The 15,619-nt window shown below is 63.8% G+C and overlaps 1 protein-coding gene across 2 annotated transcripts in view; it reads left to right on the forward strand.

Annotated features, from left to right (window-relative positions):
* Positions 1 to 1,145: 1,145 nt before the first annotated feature.
* The window catches only part of SLC12A5 (solute carrier family 12 member 5), a 45,624-nt gene continuing 31,150 nt past the window's right edge, over positions 1,146 to 15,619 (forward strand). The window contains exon 1 of one of the 2 annotated variants that reach the window (XM_055138114.1): positions 1,146 to 1,297. In XM_055138114.1, coding sequence (XP_054994089.1) covers positions 1,177 to 1,297 — 121 coding nt within the window. In that variant the 5' untranslated portion in view covers positions 1,146 to 1,176. Of the gene's footprint in view, positions 1,298 to 11,022; positions 11,255 to 15,619 lie in introns of those variants that run through there. The other variant, XM_055138115.1, reaches the window with a different exon arrangement.

Raw genomic sequence — 15,619 nt, forward strand, 5'->3', positions numbered from 1 at the left:
TCCTTCCTCCAGCCGGAGTCTGAGGCTCCCGGAGAAATCGGGTGGTGGGGATCAACTCCTGTGTGGAGAAGACCAAGTGGACGTCAGGTGTGGCTTGACGGTCACCTGGTGGGGCTTGGTGGGGCTCAGGCCCGTGTCGTGCAGAGGCTCATCGCAGACTTCTCAGTCCCAGCCTTCCCAGGGGTGGCAGAGGCAGATGGGGAGAGAGTGCCCGTCTCTCTCCTCTCGCCTTGCGTAAGCCACCCGTGGGGCAACACTGACTTCATTCTCACCTCCCGGCTCAAACACTTCTGTGGGAGGGACTGTGGAGAGATAGGAGAGTGGCCCAAGCATTTGTCTTACACTTCCAACCTGCGCTACCTGCACTGAGCACAGAGCCAGGAATTAGCCCCGAGCTCCTCCAGGTGTCCCCCCAAAACAAACAACAAACAAAAAACTTCTGGGGTCTTTCTTTCCTACTCTGATCCAGCACAGTAGCCTCACAGTGGCTCAGGAGGCTCCAGTGAGGGTCTGGCTCCTTCTCCGGGCCTTTGCACTGGCTATTTCTGCTGCAGAAGTCTGCAGAACTTGAGCTCCTTCCCAGCAGAGGTCTCTGCTCAAACAGTGCATTTTTCTGGGAAGCCTTTCTGGCCTGCCCTGAAAGCAGACGGTCCCCTGGTCATTGCCCCTCTGTTTTTCTCAACATATACTACAATGTCAAGGATGTCATTCACAACTTTCTCTCCTCCTGTCTCCTAAGAATTTGAGCCACGGGAGGGCAGCTGATCTCACTCTCCCTTGTCTCAAGTGATGATATAGCATGTTGCCTGAAATACACTGCAGATGTTGTGTTGGATGAAGGCGTGAAGGAGGGAACAGGTCCCAGAGGGTGTGGGAAGCCCAGCAGAGATGGGTCTGTGCTCCAGGCGTCACACCCTAGGGCTCCAGTGCAGGGATGATGCCCGGTGGCGGGTGGGAATCTCGGGCGCTTTGGGTGGGATTGACAGTCCCAGGCTTTGCTGAGCCAAGTGGCCGGATGCAGAGGTTCAGTCGGGCCCAGCGGGCACTAGGACCCTGCGCGGCGCCGCGGCCGGCGGGGGGCGGCGGGCGAGGGGGAAACCGCTCTTTCAGCCTCTTAGAGTCGGGCTGCGGCCACTTGTGCGACCGATCTGCGGCCGCCCGGCCCCTTTCTGCACCATGAGCCGCAGGTTCACCGTCACGTCGCTGCCCGCCGCGGGCCCAGTAAAGACCCCCGACCCAAGGTCCCACCGGCACTCGGCAGCGGACCTCCGCCACCTGGCAGGGGAAGACGCCAAAGGTAGAGGCCGCAGTGGGCGGGGCCTGCCACCGGGGGCGGGCCTGTCATAGTGGGCGGGGCCTGCCGCCGGGGGCGGGCCTGTCATAGTGGGCAGGGCCTGCCACCGTGGGCGGGTCTGTCATAGTGGGCGGAGCCTGCCGCCGTGGGCGGGCCTGTCATAGTGGGCGGGGCCTGACACAGTGGGCGGGGCCTGTCGCTATGGGCGGGGCCTGTCGTAGTAGGCGGGGCTGCCACAGTTGGCGGGCCTGTCAAAATGGGCGGGGCCTGTGCCGGTGGGCGGGGCCTGTTATAGCAGGCGGGGCTTGTCATCATGGGCGGGTCTTGCATGGTGGGCGGAGCCTGTCACCGCGGGCGGGCCTATTTCCAGTGGGCGGGGCGACACGGGGGCGGGGCAGTGGTGGGCGGGTCCTACCTTGGAAGAGTAGGAGGTGACCAGGACTGGGGTGGGGGCACAAGTTGAGGACCACGAACTGGGTGGGTGAGGGGATAAGGCTGGGTGGGAAATTGTGGGAAATTGTGAAGAGAGTGGCCAGAACAGGGGTGGGCAGGGCCACAGGGAAGTGGGTGGGGTCAGAGGCGAAGGGGCGTCTTGTGATGGAGGCTCAGGGATTGGGGGGCTTCCCCCGAGGGCACTAAAAGGGCGAAGATCATCGCTGGCAGAGAGCAGATGAAGGGAGAGGGCGGCAGAAAGGGTACGGGGTGGGCACAGCGCGGGGGGAGGGGAAGGACTAGCGCGGTTTGGGGACAGAGAAGGACGGTACCGGGGACGAAGGGGTGGGGCGCGAAGGGCACGGGTGGCATCGGGGTGCTGGGTGCTTGTGGGTGCCTGGGAGGGGGGTCCTGCTCTCGGACAGTGCCCCGGGATTCGAGCAAGAGACGGGAGCAGAAGTTTGGACCCCGGGCAGCTAGGTCCGGGGAGGATCCGATGAGGACTCCAGCGCCCCCCGCCCCCACGCTACAGGACCCCCTAATCTCCAGCCTCAGCAGGATCGGGAGGTCGGGCTTCTCTTCCTCTCCACTGCTGGGTCTTGTGATAACGTTACACGGAGGGCACGGGAGGGCAGGGCGGGGAAAGGATGCTCCCAACCGGAGAAGTGACATCCTGGCTGCACACGGTCTCCTCCGCAAGGGGCACGAGTCAGGGGTCTCCACCCTGGCTCTGCTGCCCGAGTCCCCGAGGGAACGAAGCGAATCGGTTTGGAGAGGCCCCAGCCGGTGAGGCGAGAGCGCCTCCGGGACCGCCAGGGGGCGCTGCTGAGCTGCAGGTGAGCTCACCCGGACCCCTGCAAAACTAGACACGGAAACCCAAGAAACCCTGCAGGGGAGGGCTTTGGGTTTTTTACCCTCTCCCCTTATTTTCCTGGTGAACCTCCCCGTCTATATAACCAATGGAGGCCTAGGTTTCCGAAGAGCTCCAGCCTTGCCACTGCGTCCTGGAGGTGGCCAGGGACTGGGCAGGCTCTGCGTCGTCATCTGTGGACCTTTCCTCGTGGGGTGCATGTCCCCCCACCCTCCTGCCAGACTGGAATGTCAGACCTCCAGGAGTCACTGTCGCTTTTTTTCTTTCTCCTTTGGGCCACACCTGGTGGTGCTCAGGGCTTACCCCAGACTCTGTGCTCAGGGGGCCCTCCTGGTGGGGCGGGGGGACCCACGGGGTGCCAGGGATCGAACCCGGGTCGGCCACGTGTGAGGCAAGCGCCCTGCCTGCTGTGCTCCCTCCCCGGCCCCTTGGTGCCTCCTCCCCCCCTGCACTGGCTCTCTCTGGTAGGCCCCTCCGCCCCCAGCGTTTCTCCTGACCCATCATCTGGTCCAGGCTGCCCTCGCTGACGTGGCCACAGCCACCAGCCTGGCCCGTCTGCCTCCAGCCCTGACCCCCTCCACGCCGCTGCACCCCCAAAAGCCCTTCAGCCTGTCGGCCACCTCTGCTGCTGGTCTACCTGTCTGTGTGCCCTGCCCCACCGCCATCAGTCAGGAAAACGCCTCCTCCCTGCCCCTGAGAGCTCATTTAGCCTCTTCCTTTCCCGCCTCCTCCCTCCCTTCCCAGAGGAGGCATTCATCCCTCTTCTGCCCACTGCGTCCTCGCAGAGCACCTGTCCCAGGGGTGGCCGCTGCGTCACCCGATTTGGGGAGAAGGGGCTGGATCCTTTTCTCTGTGTTCAGAGGCCCAGGCCCCGAGCCTTCCTTCGTGGGTGCCTACTGCTCCTAAGTTAGCAGGAAGCTCTGGCCTGTGACCGCCCCCCCCCCCCAGCTTCTCCCACCCCCTGCCCCTTGGCCTGAGAATCAGGATGCTTTTCTGACTTGATCCAGATCCGGTGTTCGTCTCCCCATTGAAGTCAAAACCTGGCCTCCAACTTGGGGTGTGCAGGTGTGTGTGCATGAACCGATGTGAATCCGGAATGCCGGGGGCGCAGAGCAGTGAGTGTGTGTGTGTGTGTGCGCGCGCGCGCACCACCCACACCAGCTCCGATGGCCTGCGGGGCTGTCCATGAGTCAGTGCTGCCGTGTGTCACTGTCTGTGTGGATGTGGAAGCTGCCTTTCTGTGTCTCCGCGCTGTGGGTCCCTGCGTGCGAGTGTCCAGGAAGACCTGTCCTGGGAATGATTTGGGGGATGTGTCCACTTTTAGGCCCTTCCTCGTGGGCAGGCGGCTGTGTGGGGAGGTAGGCGAGGTCTGCCACAGGGAGCCCAGCATCTGGTTCTGTCTGTCACAGCTGTTCCTGGGCCCGGCCTCTGGCCCCAGGGAGAGGCTCTCTACCCCGCTGGGAGAGATGGGGCATGCGTGGGCCGGGGGCTCTGGCTAGCAGCTCCCCCTCCCCCCCGTTTGCTAGCATGGCCACCTGTTCAGGACCCAGGGCCGGGCCGGGCGGGAGGTGCTTCTTGCTCCCGGGATGGGACACGCCTGGCAGTGAAAGAAGGAGCCAGAGGCAGTGCCTGGAAGCTGCCGTTAGCCCTCACGTTCGTCTTCTGCACCGTGGAAAGAGGGAGCAGGACTTGGCTGTTCGGAAGTGGACCTGGGAGCAGCCGTCCCAGCGCTGAGCTCCCGCCCTTCCCCTCACACTATGCCCTGCTGTGCCTCAGTTTCTCCCGGAGGAAGACGGGACCCTAGAAGGAGCCCAGCCTGGCTTACGATGGCAGTAGGGGTGTGTCTCTGTGGACTGAGGGGAGTCCTCTGGCATGGGGGAGCCGAGCCCGCGTCCAGTCTGTGTTTCTCAACCTTTTACCGGTCATGACCCCTGGTGACCTTATTTCATAGTTCGTGCCCGGGATCCTTGTTTTGCTCTGGGCCACACTTGGCAGTGATCAGGGTCTGCCTCTGTGCTCCGGAATGACTCCTGGAGGGCGGGGGGGATGGACCATGTGTGGTGCCAGGGATCGAACCAGGGCCCTCCACGAGCACTCACCTGCTGCCCTGTCTCTCCAGCCCCCCTGCGGCCGCCCCCTCCTACTGGCTGGCCGCTAGTCTCATACTGTTTCCTTCTGTGGCCCCCTTGGAATAACCTGGTGGTCCTCAGGGTCCTTGTAGCCCCCACTGAGAAATGCTAGTCTGGTGCATCCACTCTCTCACTCGGGCTGATGGTGTGGACTCAGGGACCACGCATCCCTTCTCTAGGCCTCAGTTTCCCCAGCTGAGGAGTAGAAAGGAGCTGGCCAGGATGCGCTCTGAGGGTTTCTCTCTGTGAGAGTCTCGGAAGCGTGGCCCAACCTCACGCCGCACCCCCCTCTCCCCACCCCCTGCTCGATGGGGAAAGGCAGCCCCGTGCTATGGGTTTGGGCTTGGGTACAGCACTCGGCCTGCCCGGGGCTTCCTCCCCGGCCACCTTCCGCTAAGCAGGACTCACACCCTCACTGGCCGGTACCTCTGGCCAAGGTGAGCCCTGGGAATCTCCATGGTAACAAACTGGTTATGAACGGGGCTGCGGTTGCCATGGTGATGGCTGCTTGCTTGCTCTCTCCTCCTCCTCTCCCCTCCCCTCTTCTCAATGAACCAGCGCCATCCGCAGGCCTCGGGGCTCCAGGTGGGGAGGGGGTGAGGGTGGGGGCCACGAGAAGGGGGTCCAGATTGAGGAAGAGGGAAGATGGGCTAAAGCTGCAGGGGAGTGGGGGGCTGTTGAGGTGCCATCGCCATGGTGACGGGCCTGTTAATTAAGCCCCCGGTTGCCACGGAGATGGCGGTGGTTGATGTGCTCTGCGGCGAGCCCTGTGTATGGGGGGGTGCTGGGTGCTGGGTGCTGGACTTGCTGGCTCCCGGCTAGGCTTGGGGGTCTGGAGGTAGGGGAGGAGGGCTTCCATGCCCTGGCTCCAGGAAGCTAGTGCTGGCAGGGCTGGATGGGGCTGGGGCTGCGGTGGGCAGAGGTGCCCATGCTCTCAGGAGTGCCAGCTTCCGGCAGGCCCTGGGGTGGGGGCCTGGAGGTCCGGGAGTTGGTTCTGGTCCCTTTGCCGCCACAAGTTCACCCTGTAGGGAGAAGAGTGTCCTTTAGGCCAGACAGACAATACAGGGGTGAAGGCACTTGCCTTGCACGTAACTGACCCCAGTTTAATCCCCAGCACCACATATGATTCCTGAGCACCATCAGGAGTAGTCCCTGAGCACAACCAAGAGTAGCCGAACCTTTCCCGAACCCCAAAGTGCCCTTTTCCATTCCCGACTCCAATACCCAAGAGACGGGGAGTGCAGGGACAGCCCCTGAGTGCTGGGACTGTCTCAATGTGGGTCCAGACCATGAGTGCAAGGACAGCCCCTGATGTAGGTACAGCCCCTGAGTGTAGCTACAGCCCCTGAGTGCTGAGTGTAGGTACAGCCCCTGAGTGTAGCTACAGCCCCTGAGTGCTGAGTGTCGGTACAGCCCCCGAGTGTAGCTACAGCCCCTGAGTGTCGGTACAGCCCCCGAGTGTAGCTACAGCCCCTGAGTGTCGGTACAGCCCCTGAGTGTAGCTACAGCCCCTGAGTGTCGGTACAGCCCCCGAGTGTACCTACAGCCCCTGATGTAGGTACAGCCCCCGAGTATACCTACAGCCCCTGAGTGTAGGTACAGCCCCCGAGTGTAGCTACAGCCCCTGAGTGTCGGTACAGCCCCTGAGTGTAGGTACAGCCGCTGAGTGTAGGTACAGCCCCCGAGTGTAGCTACAGCCCCTGAGTGTAGCTACAGCCCCTGAGTGTCGGTACAGCCCCCGAGTGTAGGTACAGCCCCTGAGTGTAGCTACAGCTCCCGAGTGTCGGTACAGCCCCTGATGTAGATACAGCCCCTGATGTAGGTACAGCCCCTGAGTGTAGGTACAGCCCCTGAGTGTAGCTACAGCTCCCAAGTGTAGGTACAGCCCCTGAGTTTAGGTACAGCCCTGAGTGTAGGTACAGCCCCTGAATGAAGATACAGCCTCTGAGTGTAGCTACAGCCCCTGAATGAAGATACAGCCCCTGAGTGTAGGTACAGCCCCTGAATGAAGATACAGCCCCTGAGTGTAGGTACAGCCCCCGAGTGTAGCTACAGCCCCTGAGTGTAGCTACAGCTCCCGAGTGTCGGTACAGCCCCTGATGTAGATACAGCCCCTGATGTAGGTACAGCCACTGATGTAGGTACAGCCCCTGAGTGTAGCTACAGCCCCTGAGTGTCAGTACAGCCCCCGAGTGTAGCTACGGCCCCTGAGTGTAGGTATAGCCCCTGAGTGTAGCTACAGCCCCTGAGTGTAGATACAGCTCCCGAGTGTCGGTACAGCCCCTGATGTAGATACAGCCCCTGATGTAGGTACAGCCCCTGAATGAAGATACAGCCCCTGAGTGTAGGTACAGCCCCCGAGTGTAGGTACAGCCCCTGAGTGTAGGTACAGCCCCCGAGTGTAGGTACAGCCCCTGAGTTTAGCTACAGCCCCCAAGTGTAGGTACAGCCCCTGAGTGTAGATACAGCCCCCGAGTTTAGCTACAGCCCCCGAGTGTAGGTACAGCCCCTGAGTGTAGATACAGCCCCTGAGTGTAGCTATAGCTCCTGAGTATAGATACAGCCCCCGAGTGTAGGTACAGCCCCCGAGTATAGATACAGCCCCTGAGTGCAGGGACAGCCCCCAAGTGTCGGTACAGCCCCTGAGTGTAGATACAGCCCCTGAGTGTAGGTACAGCCCCCGAGTGTAGGTACAACCCCCGAGTGTAGATACAGCCCCTGAGTGTTGGTACAGACTCTGAGTGCAGGGACAGCCCCTGAGTGTAGATACAGCCCCTGAGTGTAGGTACAGCCCCTGAGTGTAGATACAGCCCCTGAGTGTAGATACAGCCCCTGAGTGTAGGTACAGCCCCTGAGTGTAGGTACGGCCCCTGAGTGTAGATACAGCCCCTGAGTGTTGGTACAGCCCCTGAGTGTTGGTACAGCCCCTGAGTGTAGGTACAGCCCCTGAATGAAGATACAGCCTCTGAGTGTAGCTACAGCCCCTGAATGAAGATACAGCCCCTGGGTGTAGGTACAGCCCCTGAGTGTAGATACAGCCCCTGGGTGTAGGTACAGTCCCTGAGTGTAGATACAGCCCCTGAGTGTAGATACAGCCCCTGAGTGTAGGTACAGCCCCTGAGTGTAGGTACAGCCCCTGAGTGTAGATACAGCCCCTGAGTGTAGATACAGCCCCCGAGTGTAGATACAGCCCCCGAGTGTAGATACAGCCCCCGAGTGCAGGGACAGCCCCTGGGAGCAGGGACAGTCTGAGCGCAGGACAGTCTCTTACTGGAGGTGCCAGGGTGTAGGGCCAGTCAGTGGGTGCAGGGACAGCTCTGAGTGAAGTCACGGTCCCTGATTGCTGGTACACACACTTCTGGGTGTGGGGACAGCCCCTGAGTGCTGCGGGTCCCTGAGTGCAGTCAGTCTCTGACCATGAGGACAGCCTCCGAGTGCAGGCCGCGTCCCTGGGTGTAGTTACGGTCTGTGGATGCAGGTAGGTCTGACGGCGGGCCTGGCCCCTGAGCGCGGGGACAGTCCCCGAGTGTGGGAACAGTCCCAGATACAGGCAGCCCCCGAGTGTAGGAATAATCTCCGTGAGTGTAATCCTTGCAGGTGGGGCCGTCCCTGAGCGTGTGACCGTCCCGAGGACAGGCCGTCCCCGAGCGCGGGGCAGTCCCTGAGTATAAGCAGTCCGTGAGTGACCTCGTGGTGGAGTCTTGAGCGTGTGAGAGCGAGACAGCCCCTGAGACTTAGGGCTCCGTCACAGTGCAGACTCCGGCCCCCAAGGCGCAGGGAGGGAAGTCCAGCCCACACAGGGTCACTGACGTCCCTCGCATCTCTTCCTCGGCCCTTCCCCAGCATCCGGCCCACTCTCCCTCCCCACCTGTCTCTCCAGACTCGTGGGGCGGGGGTACACACGCTGAGTTGGGGTGACCGGCACTGGCCGGCCACTTGCTCCCCCTCGAGTTCTGCTGTCTAAGCTCGTCTCTCCTCTCCCCACCCTTTTCCTTCCTGTGGTTTGCTCTCAGTGAGCTGAGGACAGTCCTCACCCCTGCACAGAGCCCGCCAAGCACGGTGGCAGCGACGCCCCACTGGGGATCCCAAGAAGCCCCTTCGCTCAACAGCCTCTGACGACCCCACTTACAGCACCGAGCAGCGCTCAGCCCTGCTGGAAAGCGGCCCCGTCTGTGGTCCATCTGGAGGAAGTGCCGGGAGCCCTTTGGGGAGTTTGTTCCGGTGGTTGGGGGGTTACCAGGATAATACCTGGTGGCGTGAGGGAAGCCATCTGGTGCCTGGGAGGGAACCCAGGGCCCGGGGCACGCCAGAGATGCACCCCAGCCCTTTCCATCAGCTCCCTTTGACCCCCCTTTTTGGTGGTGTCAGGAATAGAGCCCACGGATGCCTCCATGCAAGGCCAACGCCCACCACTGAGCCATGCCCCAGCCCGTCAGGGTCCTGGGGATCTTCTAAGGCCGCCTCCAGCTGCAGGCTTAGAGGCCCTTCTAGGGGAGACCTCTGACTTGGACGCTGGGGAGCTGAGAGAAACCTGGCCACGCAGCACTGCTTCTCTGAGCCAAGACTCAGAGGGGGCTCTGCAGGCTACCGAGGGTCTCCTGGGGGCAGGGGGAGGGAAGAGTCAGTCCTAACCTGGAGTCAGGCAAAATGCTCCTGACCAGGTTCTGTCCAGAGCAGCTGTTGCCTCTTTGGGGGGGGACCTTAGCGGTTTTTGTTGTTGTTGTTGTTTGGGGTATTTTTGGGGGGTAAGGAGGGTGCAGCTGGCAGTGCTCAGGGCTTACTCCCGGATCTGTACTCAGAGGTCACTGCTGGCAGGGCTGGGGGCAACATATGTGGCTCGGTCACGTGCAAGAGCCCTACTCACTGTACTATCTCTGTGTTCTCTGGACCTTAGCTTTTCTCAAAAAAAAAAAAATCCGTAAATGAAGTATGTACGATAGGAAAGTGACTGATGGTGCCACAGAGGTTAAGATGCTTGCCGGGTACATGGCGGTGGCCCTCGTTTGATTCCCAAGCATGCAGGTGCCGGGCACCCCCAGGCAGGGTGCCCTGAGCGCAGAACCAGGCGTGTGACCCCCTCCCCCAGTCAAGATGATTGATCCGAACACCTCCAGCCCCAGAAGTGTCCTGCCATTTCCTGGGGGTGCGGGCAGGTTAGCGCTGGGAGCCAGGGTGAGCATGAAACTCATTCCCCTTCATTTGTCCTCACCCTGGTCTCCACAGATCCACCTCCCCGCGGCTCCGAGGCGGCAAACTTTGGGTGCAGCTTCCCGGGCTGTGCCTCCACTGTGGGCTGGAGTTTGGCTTCTTGGGGTTCAGCGGGGGTCCCAGAGCAGCCAAGCTTCCAGGCTACTGTTGCCGGGGAGGGGAGGGGCCCGGAGAGCATGCCGGAGCTGGAATCCTCAGAAAGCAATCCCGGATTAGGGGATTAGACACTGCCTCCCCCCTTTCTCCCCCCCCACCAGCAGAAAATCTGGCTCCAAATTGACAGGCGGCCTGGCTCCCCGCCCCCCTCGGTGCCCGTCAGCCCGCCACCATCCTGCCCTCCCCTGAGGCTGCACCACGCCGGGTGGGGCAGCCGCGCGCCCCGCCACCTTCTCTCCGGGGCCAGCCGCCTACTTCTTGGGGTCACTCCACGGCGGCAGCCTGAGGGTCCCTGGCGGTGGGCTCGGGTGGGACTCCTGCGGGCCTGAGCCCCAGAGATCCGCAAACCCTCTTTGCGCTCCTCCCGTCTCAGCCCGAGACGAGCCAGCCGGCTCAGCCCAGTGACCCTGAACCGCGCCTGGGGCCACCCCAGCGGCCCGGCCTCTGCGGCGTCCTGGCTCCAACCTCCTGAAGTGGCAAGGAGCGGGGTCTCGGCCGGGCCCCTCTTCCGGGCGGGCCTCCCAGCTTGGCAGACAGGGCCTCGAGGGACCCAGATCCCACAGCACCCCACCCCCGCCGCCTCCGGCCCCCCTGGCCGGCCCCCAGGGGCCACCCAAGACCCCCAGCGAGGCAGCCGCTGCGGGGCCGCCTCCCCGCGGCCGCGACCTAGTTCCCTGCCGTTATTTTTAGGGCGCGGGATGGCACCTGCCCACGTGCCGGCCCCGCCTGCGCCGGGGAGTGGGGGGCGGGCGGGCGGAGCCGCGTCTGCTCCCGGGAGCCACGGCCCCCGGGCGCCCGCTGCACCCCTTCCGTCCCACCGCGGCACGCCCTCCCACCCGCCCCGTTTCGGGGCCCGCGCTCCGCCCGCCCCTCGCCCCCTCTCCCTCCTCCCTCCCGCGCTCCCCCCGCCCCCCCAGAACCCCGCCAGTGGCTCACGCCTCCTGCATACGGGATGAGGTGAGCAGCGCCGCCGCTGCGAGGGGGCGCGCGCGGGTGTGAGCGTGTGTCCGTGTGCGAGTGTGTGTGCGCCGGGCGGGCACTGCAGCGCCGGCCTCCGTGCAGCGAGCGAGCCGGAGCGAGGCCGTCCCCGGGCCCGGCGCGGCGCCGCCACCATGCTCAACAACCTGACGGACTGCGAGGACGGCGACGGGGGCGCCAACCCCGGTAAGCGGCGGGCCGCCTCCGGGGGGGAGAGGCCGGGGTGCAGCGGGCCGGGGGGCGCCCGGCCGCGGCCTGGAGCCGGCTCCGTTGGAATGCGCCAGGCGCTGTCCGAGGTGCTGGAACGCGCCGCGCCCGCCCCAGGACGGGGCCCCGGGGGCTCGCGGGGGGCTCGCGGGGGGCGGGGGGCGGGGGCGGGCGGGGGTTCGCCGAGCGGGGGAGGCGGTGGGAAGGGGTGGACGTGGGGCTCGACTGGCGGCAAGAGGACCCTTTCCTCTCCTCCCCTCCCCGGCCCCGAGAAGGGACCCCGCCGTCTTGGCGTGGAGGGTGGGTGGGTGGGCGCAAGGCTGCTGCAGTCCCTCGCTCTGAGTCTTGCAACGGAGAGGTGGAGGCGGGTGCTGAGGGGGGCAGGGGGTGCTGGAGCCGTATGACAGTCCCCGTGTGGGCTTCCGTGTCTCTTAAGGGGACACTTGGTGCAATCCGGGGCCCCCTCCCCCCCAAACCGCCCGAGGTCCGACCTCCGAGGTAGCGCACCTCCGGGAGATTTTTCAGCTCCACTTTGCGGATTCTACCCCCACAACCCCCCAAAACCCAGTACCTATGGGTTCCTGCTCAGGACGGGCAGCAAGACCCCCCCTACTCCTTCCTCCCCTCTCGCCCCTTCCGTTGGGCACCCCGGGGTGGCACTGGGGCTTCCAGGGTGGGGCCGGGAGAGGGGAGTCTCTCTGGTGTGCTTGGCTCGCCTTCCCAGGGAGGCCTCGGGACCGGGGTCCCAGCGGCTGAATTCTCAGCGCCGCGGCGCGGACACTGCGGACGCGCTGCGGTGGGTGCGGAGACGCGCGAGGCGCCGAGGGGCTCGGAGCAAGCCCGGGGCTGCTCTGCGCTCCCGCTCGGCCCTCCTCCGCGGTCCCTCCGCTCCGAGGTCTCGGGGCCAGCCACCCCCTCGGGCTCCCAGGCCCCCCGCCGCCCCCCAGCGGTCTCAGCCATCCATCACGGCTGTCAGCCGCCCCCACCCCCCACCCTCCAGCTGCGCTGCGTCCCCTGCGCACTAGCGCCTCCCGCTCCGGCTGTCTGCGCTCAGCGCCTCAAAACGCTCCCCTGGGCATTGCTTGACCCTCGGGGGCGAGACTTTTGTTGACCTGGGGCAGGGGTGGGCGGACAGCGAGGGCAGGAGAGAATGCTGACCCAAGGACCCCCAAGGACTGATCAGCAGGCTCTCCCAGGCCACCAGTCGCCCTGACTTCAAGTCCTTCAGATACCGGATTCAAGCGAGAGTCAAGTGACCGCTTCGGAAGGCTGGACACCCGGTCCCAAGCCTTTGTCTCAGAGGCCCCTCTTCCTCCCTGGGACTTAGCGAGGGGGCAGCCCAGGGGGCACACAGTTCAAACTCCTGCTGGCGGCGCATCCATTCCACCCTGGGGTGCCCCACTCTGCCGCTGGCTCCCCTGGGTTTAGGTTTCAGGGTCCCCTCTCCCCTTTTCTCCCATTCTCTCTTTCCCAAAGTGGAGCCTGCACCCGTGCCAAGCAGCCGGACGGAGCCCAGGGAAAGGAAAAGGGTCATTTCCAGCCATCCGGAGGGGCGGTGCTCAGCTGCAGAGAACACCCCCTGCCCCCTCATCTACCCGGCACACAGCTCCCCCAGCTGTGTTCTCTCTACCCAGAAGATGGCACTTGCTGGGCCTCTGGGTTCACCCGGGGTCTCCGAGTGGTTCTGGAATGCAGTTGGCCGCTCCCATCGGCGTGACCCCTGCCCACTGCTCTCCAGATCCAGAGTAGTAGACACATCTAGAGGACATGCTCCTGGCCCTTCTCCTTCTCGGGTCCAGCACCCACAAATGGAGCAGCCAGGTTCCAGGCCGGGCATTTTATGTCCCCAGTGGCCTCGGGAGTAGTGGTAAGGGAATGCTAAGGACCTGCTGAGCTTGAGTAAGGGGGCCCAGGGATCCCGGAGTCCTTGGGTGGTCTCTGATCCTCAGTTCTTGCTAATATGTAGGGGGTGGACGCTGAGCAGCGCCGCCCCCCCCCACGCCCCCAAGTGATCTCTGGGCTAAAAGAAGCAGCTGTGGATGTTGACTCTGGCCCCCAGGTTTCTGTTCCTCTTGGGGTCTGCACCCCACCCCCACCCCTAGAACCTGGTTTGGGGATTCCCCAGGCCCCGCGGGAGGCGGCTTCGCCCGCGAGGGCTCCTGTTTCTTCCCGGGGAGCTGTGGCCACAGCAGCTTAATTGAAAGCCGATTCGGGCTGAGAGCTCCCAGGGGGCGGGCCGGGGCGGGGGCCCCTGGGCTCGGCTTGGGCCTGGCCCTGCCCCGCCGCGCGCCGCTCCACGCTCCCGGGACCCTGGGGAACCGGGCTCGCACCCCCCCTCCGCACCTCCGGGTCCCTGGGGGCGCCTCCTCCTCCCCCTCCGCCACGCGCCCGGGGAGGGCACGGCCGCACGCTGGCCTGGAGCCCGGCGGCGTCCCGGGCGGGTGGACAGACGGCCCGGGCCAGGGGCGGGGGGCCCCCTCCCCGGTCGCCCCCTCCCCGGCCCCCCGCCTCCGCGCCGGGCTCGGGCCCCGAGTCTGCTCCGCGCTGCGCGCCGCGTTACATAAGCGGCTGCGGGCGCGTGGCCTGCTCGGCGCTGCGCTCCCGGCCCGCTTGGTCGCCATGGAGACCGGCGCGGGGCCGCCTGCTTGCGGGGTCTCGGGCCAGGACGCCCCCGTGCCGGTCCCGCTCGCCCCGTGGCCCCGGTGGACGAGGACGTGCTCGGCGCCGACAGAGAGAGGCAGCCGGGTGGCCCGCTGGGGCCCCGTGGTGCCGGCGCGCGGGGCCCACCCCGCGGGAGAGCCGCTGGCCCCGAAACCCACCCTGCTCCCACGTCTCGGGCCGCGGGAGCCTGTGAGAGACCGGGGCCCCGCCGATGCTCCCGGTTTAGTAATGACTAGTAGTGGCCATGGCGACCCTGGGTGCCAGGCGCTTCATGTCACCGAATCACCGCGGCCAGATCTAGCCCAACACTCCCTGTGCGAAGGAGGCGAAGAGTTTAGGGATTTGCTCAATCTGCCCTTCCAGTGAGGTTGGAACTGGATCCCGAGTCTCAACTCCATCCCTTTTTCTTAAAAAAAAAATTATGGGAGTCCTTCCAAGCAGCCTCTGAGGACCAGGGGCCACCTCTGACCACTCTTGGTGGACAGGGCTGGTTTGCTCTGGGCTGCAGGGCTGCGGTGCCTTCGGCATCACACCCAGTGGTGCTGGGGTCCAGCCCTTATTATAGCCAGTAAGAAACTGTCATCCCACCCCTCCCCTCCCCTCCAGCCCCCATTCTCTGTGTGGTAGGAACATGGCGTAGTAGTGGGTCAGACAGCTTCATTTCTCATGTTCTGGCCTCAGGCCTCTCTTCTGAGACCAGACGGGAGGGTTTTACCTTCATCCCCCCCGAGAGAGCAGGGGGCTGACTACACGGTGTACGGTCCCCCGAGCCCGACGGGGAGTGGTCTCTGAGCACAGAATCCGGAGGAGCCATCGACACAACCAGGAGTGGCCCCCAAACCAAAATTTATTTGATTTCTCTCCCCCTCGAACACCTATGATGTGCCAGGAGGTTCCCCCCTGGGAGAAGGGCCTGAGTCCTCAGGAGCTCATGGATGTGTGGTCTCTGTGTCTCTGTGGTCTCTGTGTGGTCTCTGTGGTCTCTGTGTGGTCTCTGTGTCTCTGTGGTCTCTGTGTGGTCTCTGTGGTTTCTGTGGTCTCTGTGGTCTCTGTGAGGTCTCTGTGGTCTCTGTGTGGTCTCTCTGTGGTCTCTGTGTGGTTTCTGTGGTCTCTGTGGTCTCTGTGTGGTCTCTGGTCTCTGTGTGGTTTCTGTGGTCTCTGTGTGTTCTCTGTGGTCTCTGTGTGGTCTCTGTGGTCTCTGTGTGTTCTCTGTGGTCTCTGTGAGGTCTCTGTGGTCTCTGTGTGGTCTCTGTGGTCTCTGTGTGGTTTCTGTGGTCTCTGTGGTCTCTGTGTGGTCTCTGTGGTCTCTGTGGTCTCTGTGTGGTCTCTGTGGTCTCTGTGAGGTCTCTGTGGTCTCTGTGTGGTCTCTGTGGTCTCTGTGTGGTCTCTATGTGGTCTCTGTGTGGTTTCTGTGATCTCTGTGGTCTCTGTGAGGTCTCTGTGGTCTCTGTGGTCTCTGTCTGGTCTCTGTGGTCTCTGTGGTCTCTGTGAGGTCTATGTGGTCTCTGTGTGGTCTCTGTGGTCTCTGTGTGGTCTCTGTGTAGTCTCTGTGGTCTCTGTGGTCTCTGTGTGGTCTCTGTGGTCTCTGTGTGGTCTCTGTGGTCTCTGTGTGGTTTCTGTGGCCTGTGGTCTCTGTGTGGTTTCTGTGGTCTCTGTGGTCTCTGTGTGGTTTCTGTGGTCTCT

The sequence above is a fragment of the Sorex araneus genome, chromosome 5 (assembly GCF_027595985.1).
Source record: "Sorex araneus isolate mSorAra2 chromosome 5, mSorAra2.pri, whole genome shotgun sequence".
Taxonomy (NCBI): domain Eukaryota; kingdom Metazoa; phylum Chordata; class Mammalia; order Eulipotyphla; family Soricidae; genus Sorex; species Sorex araneus.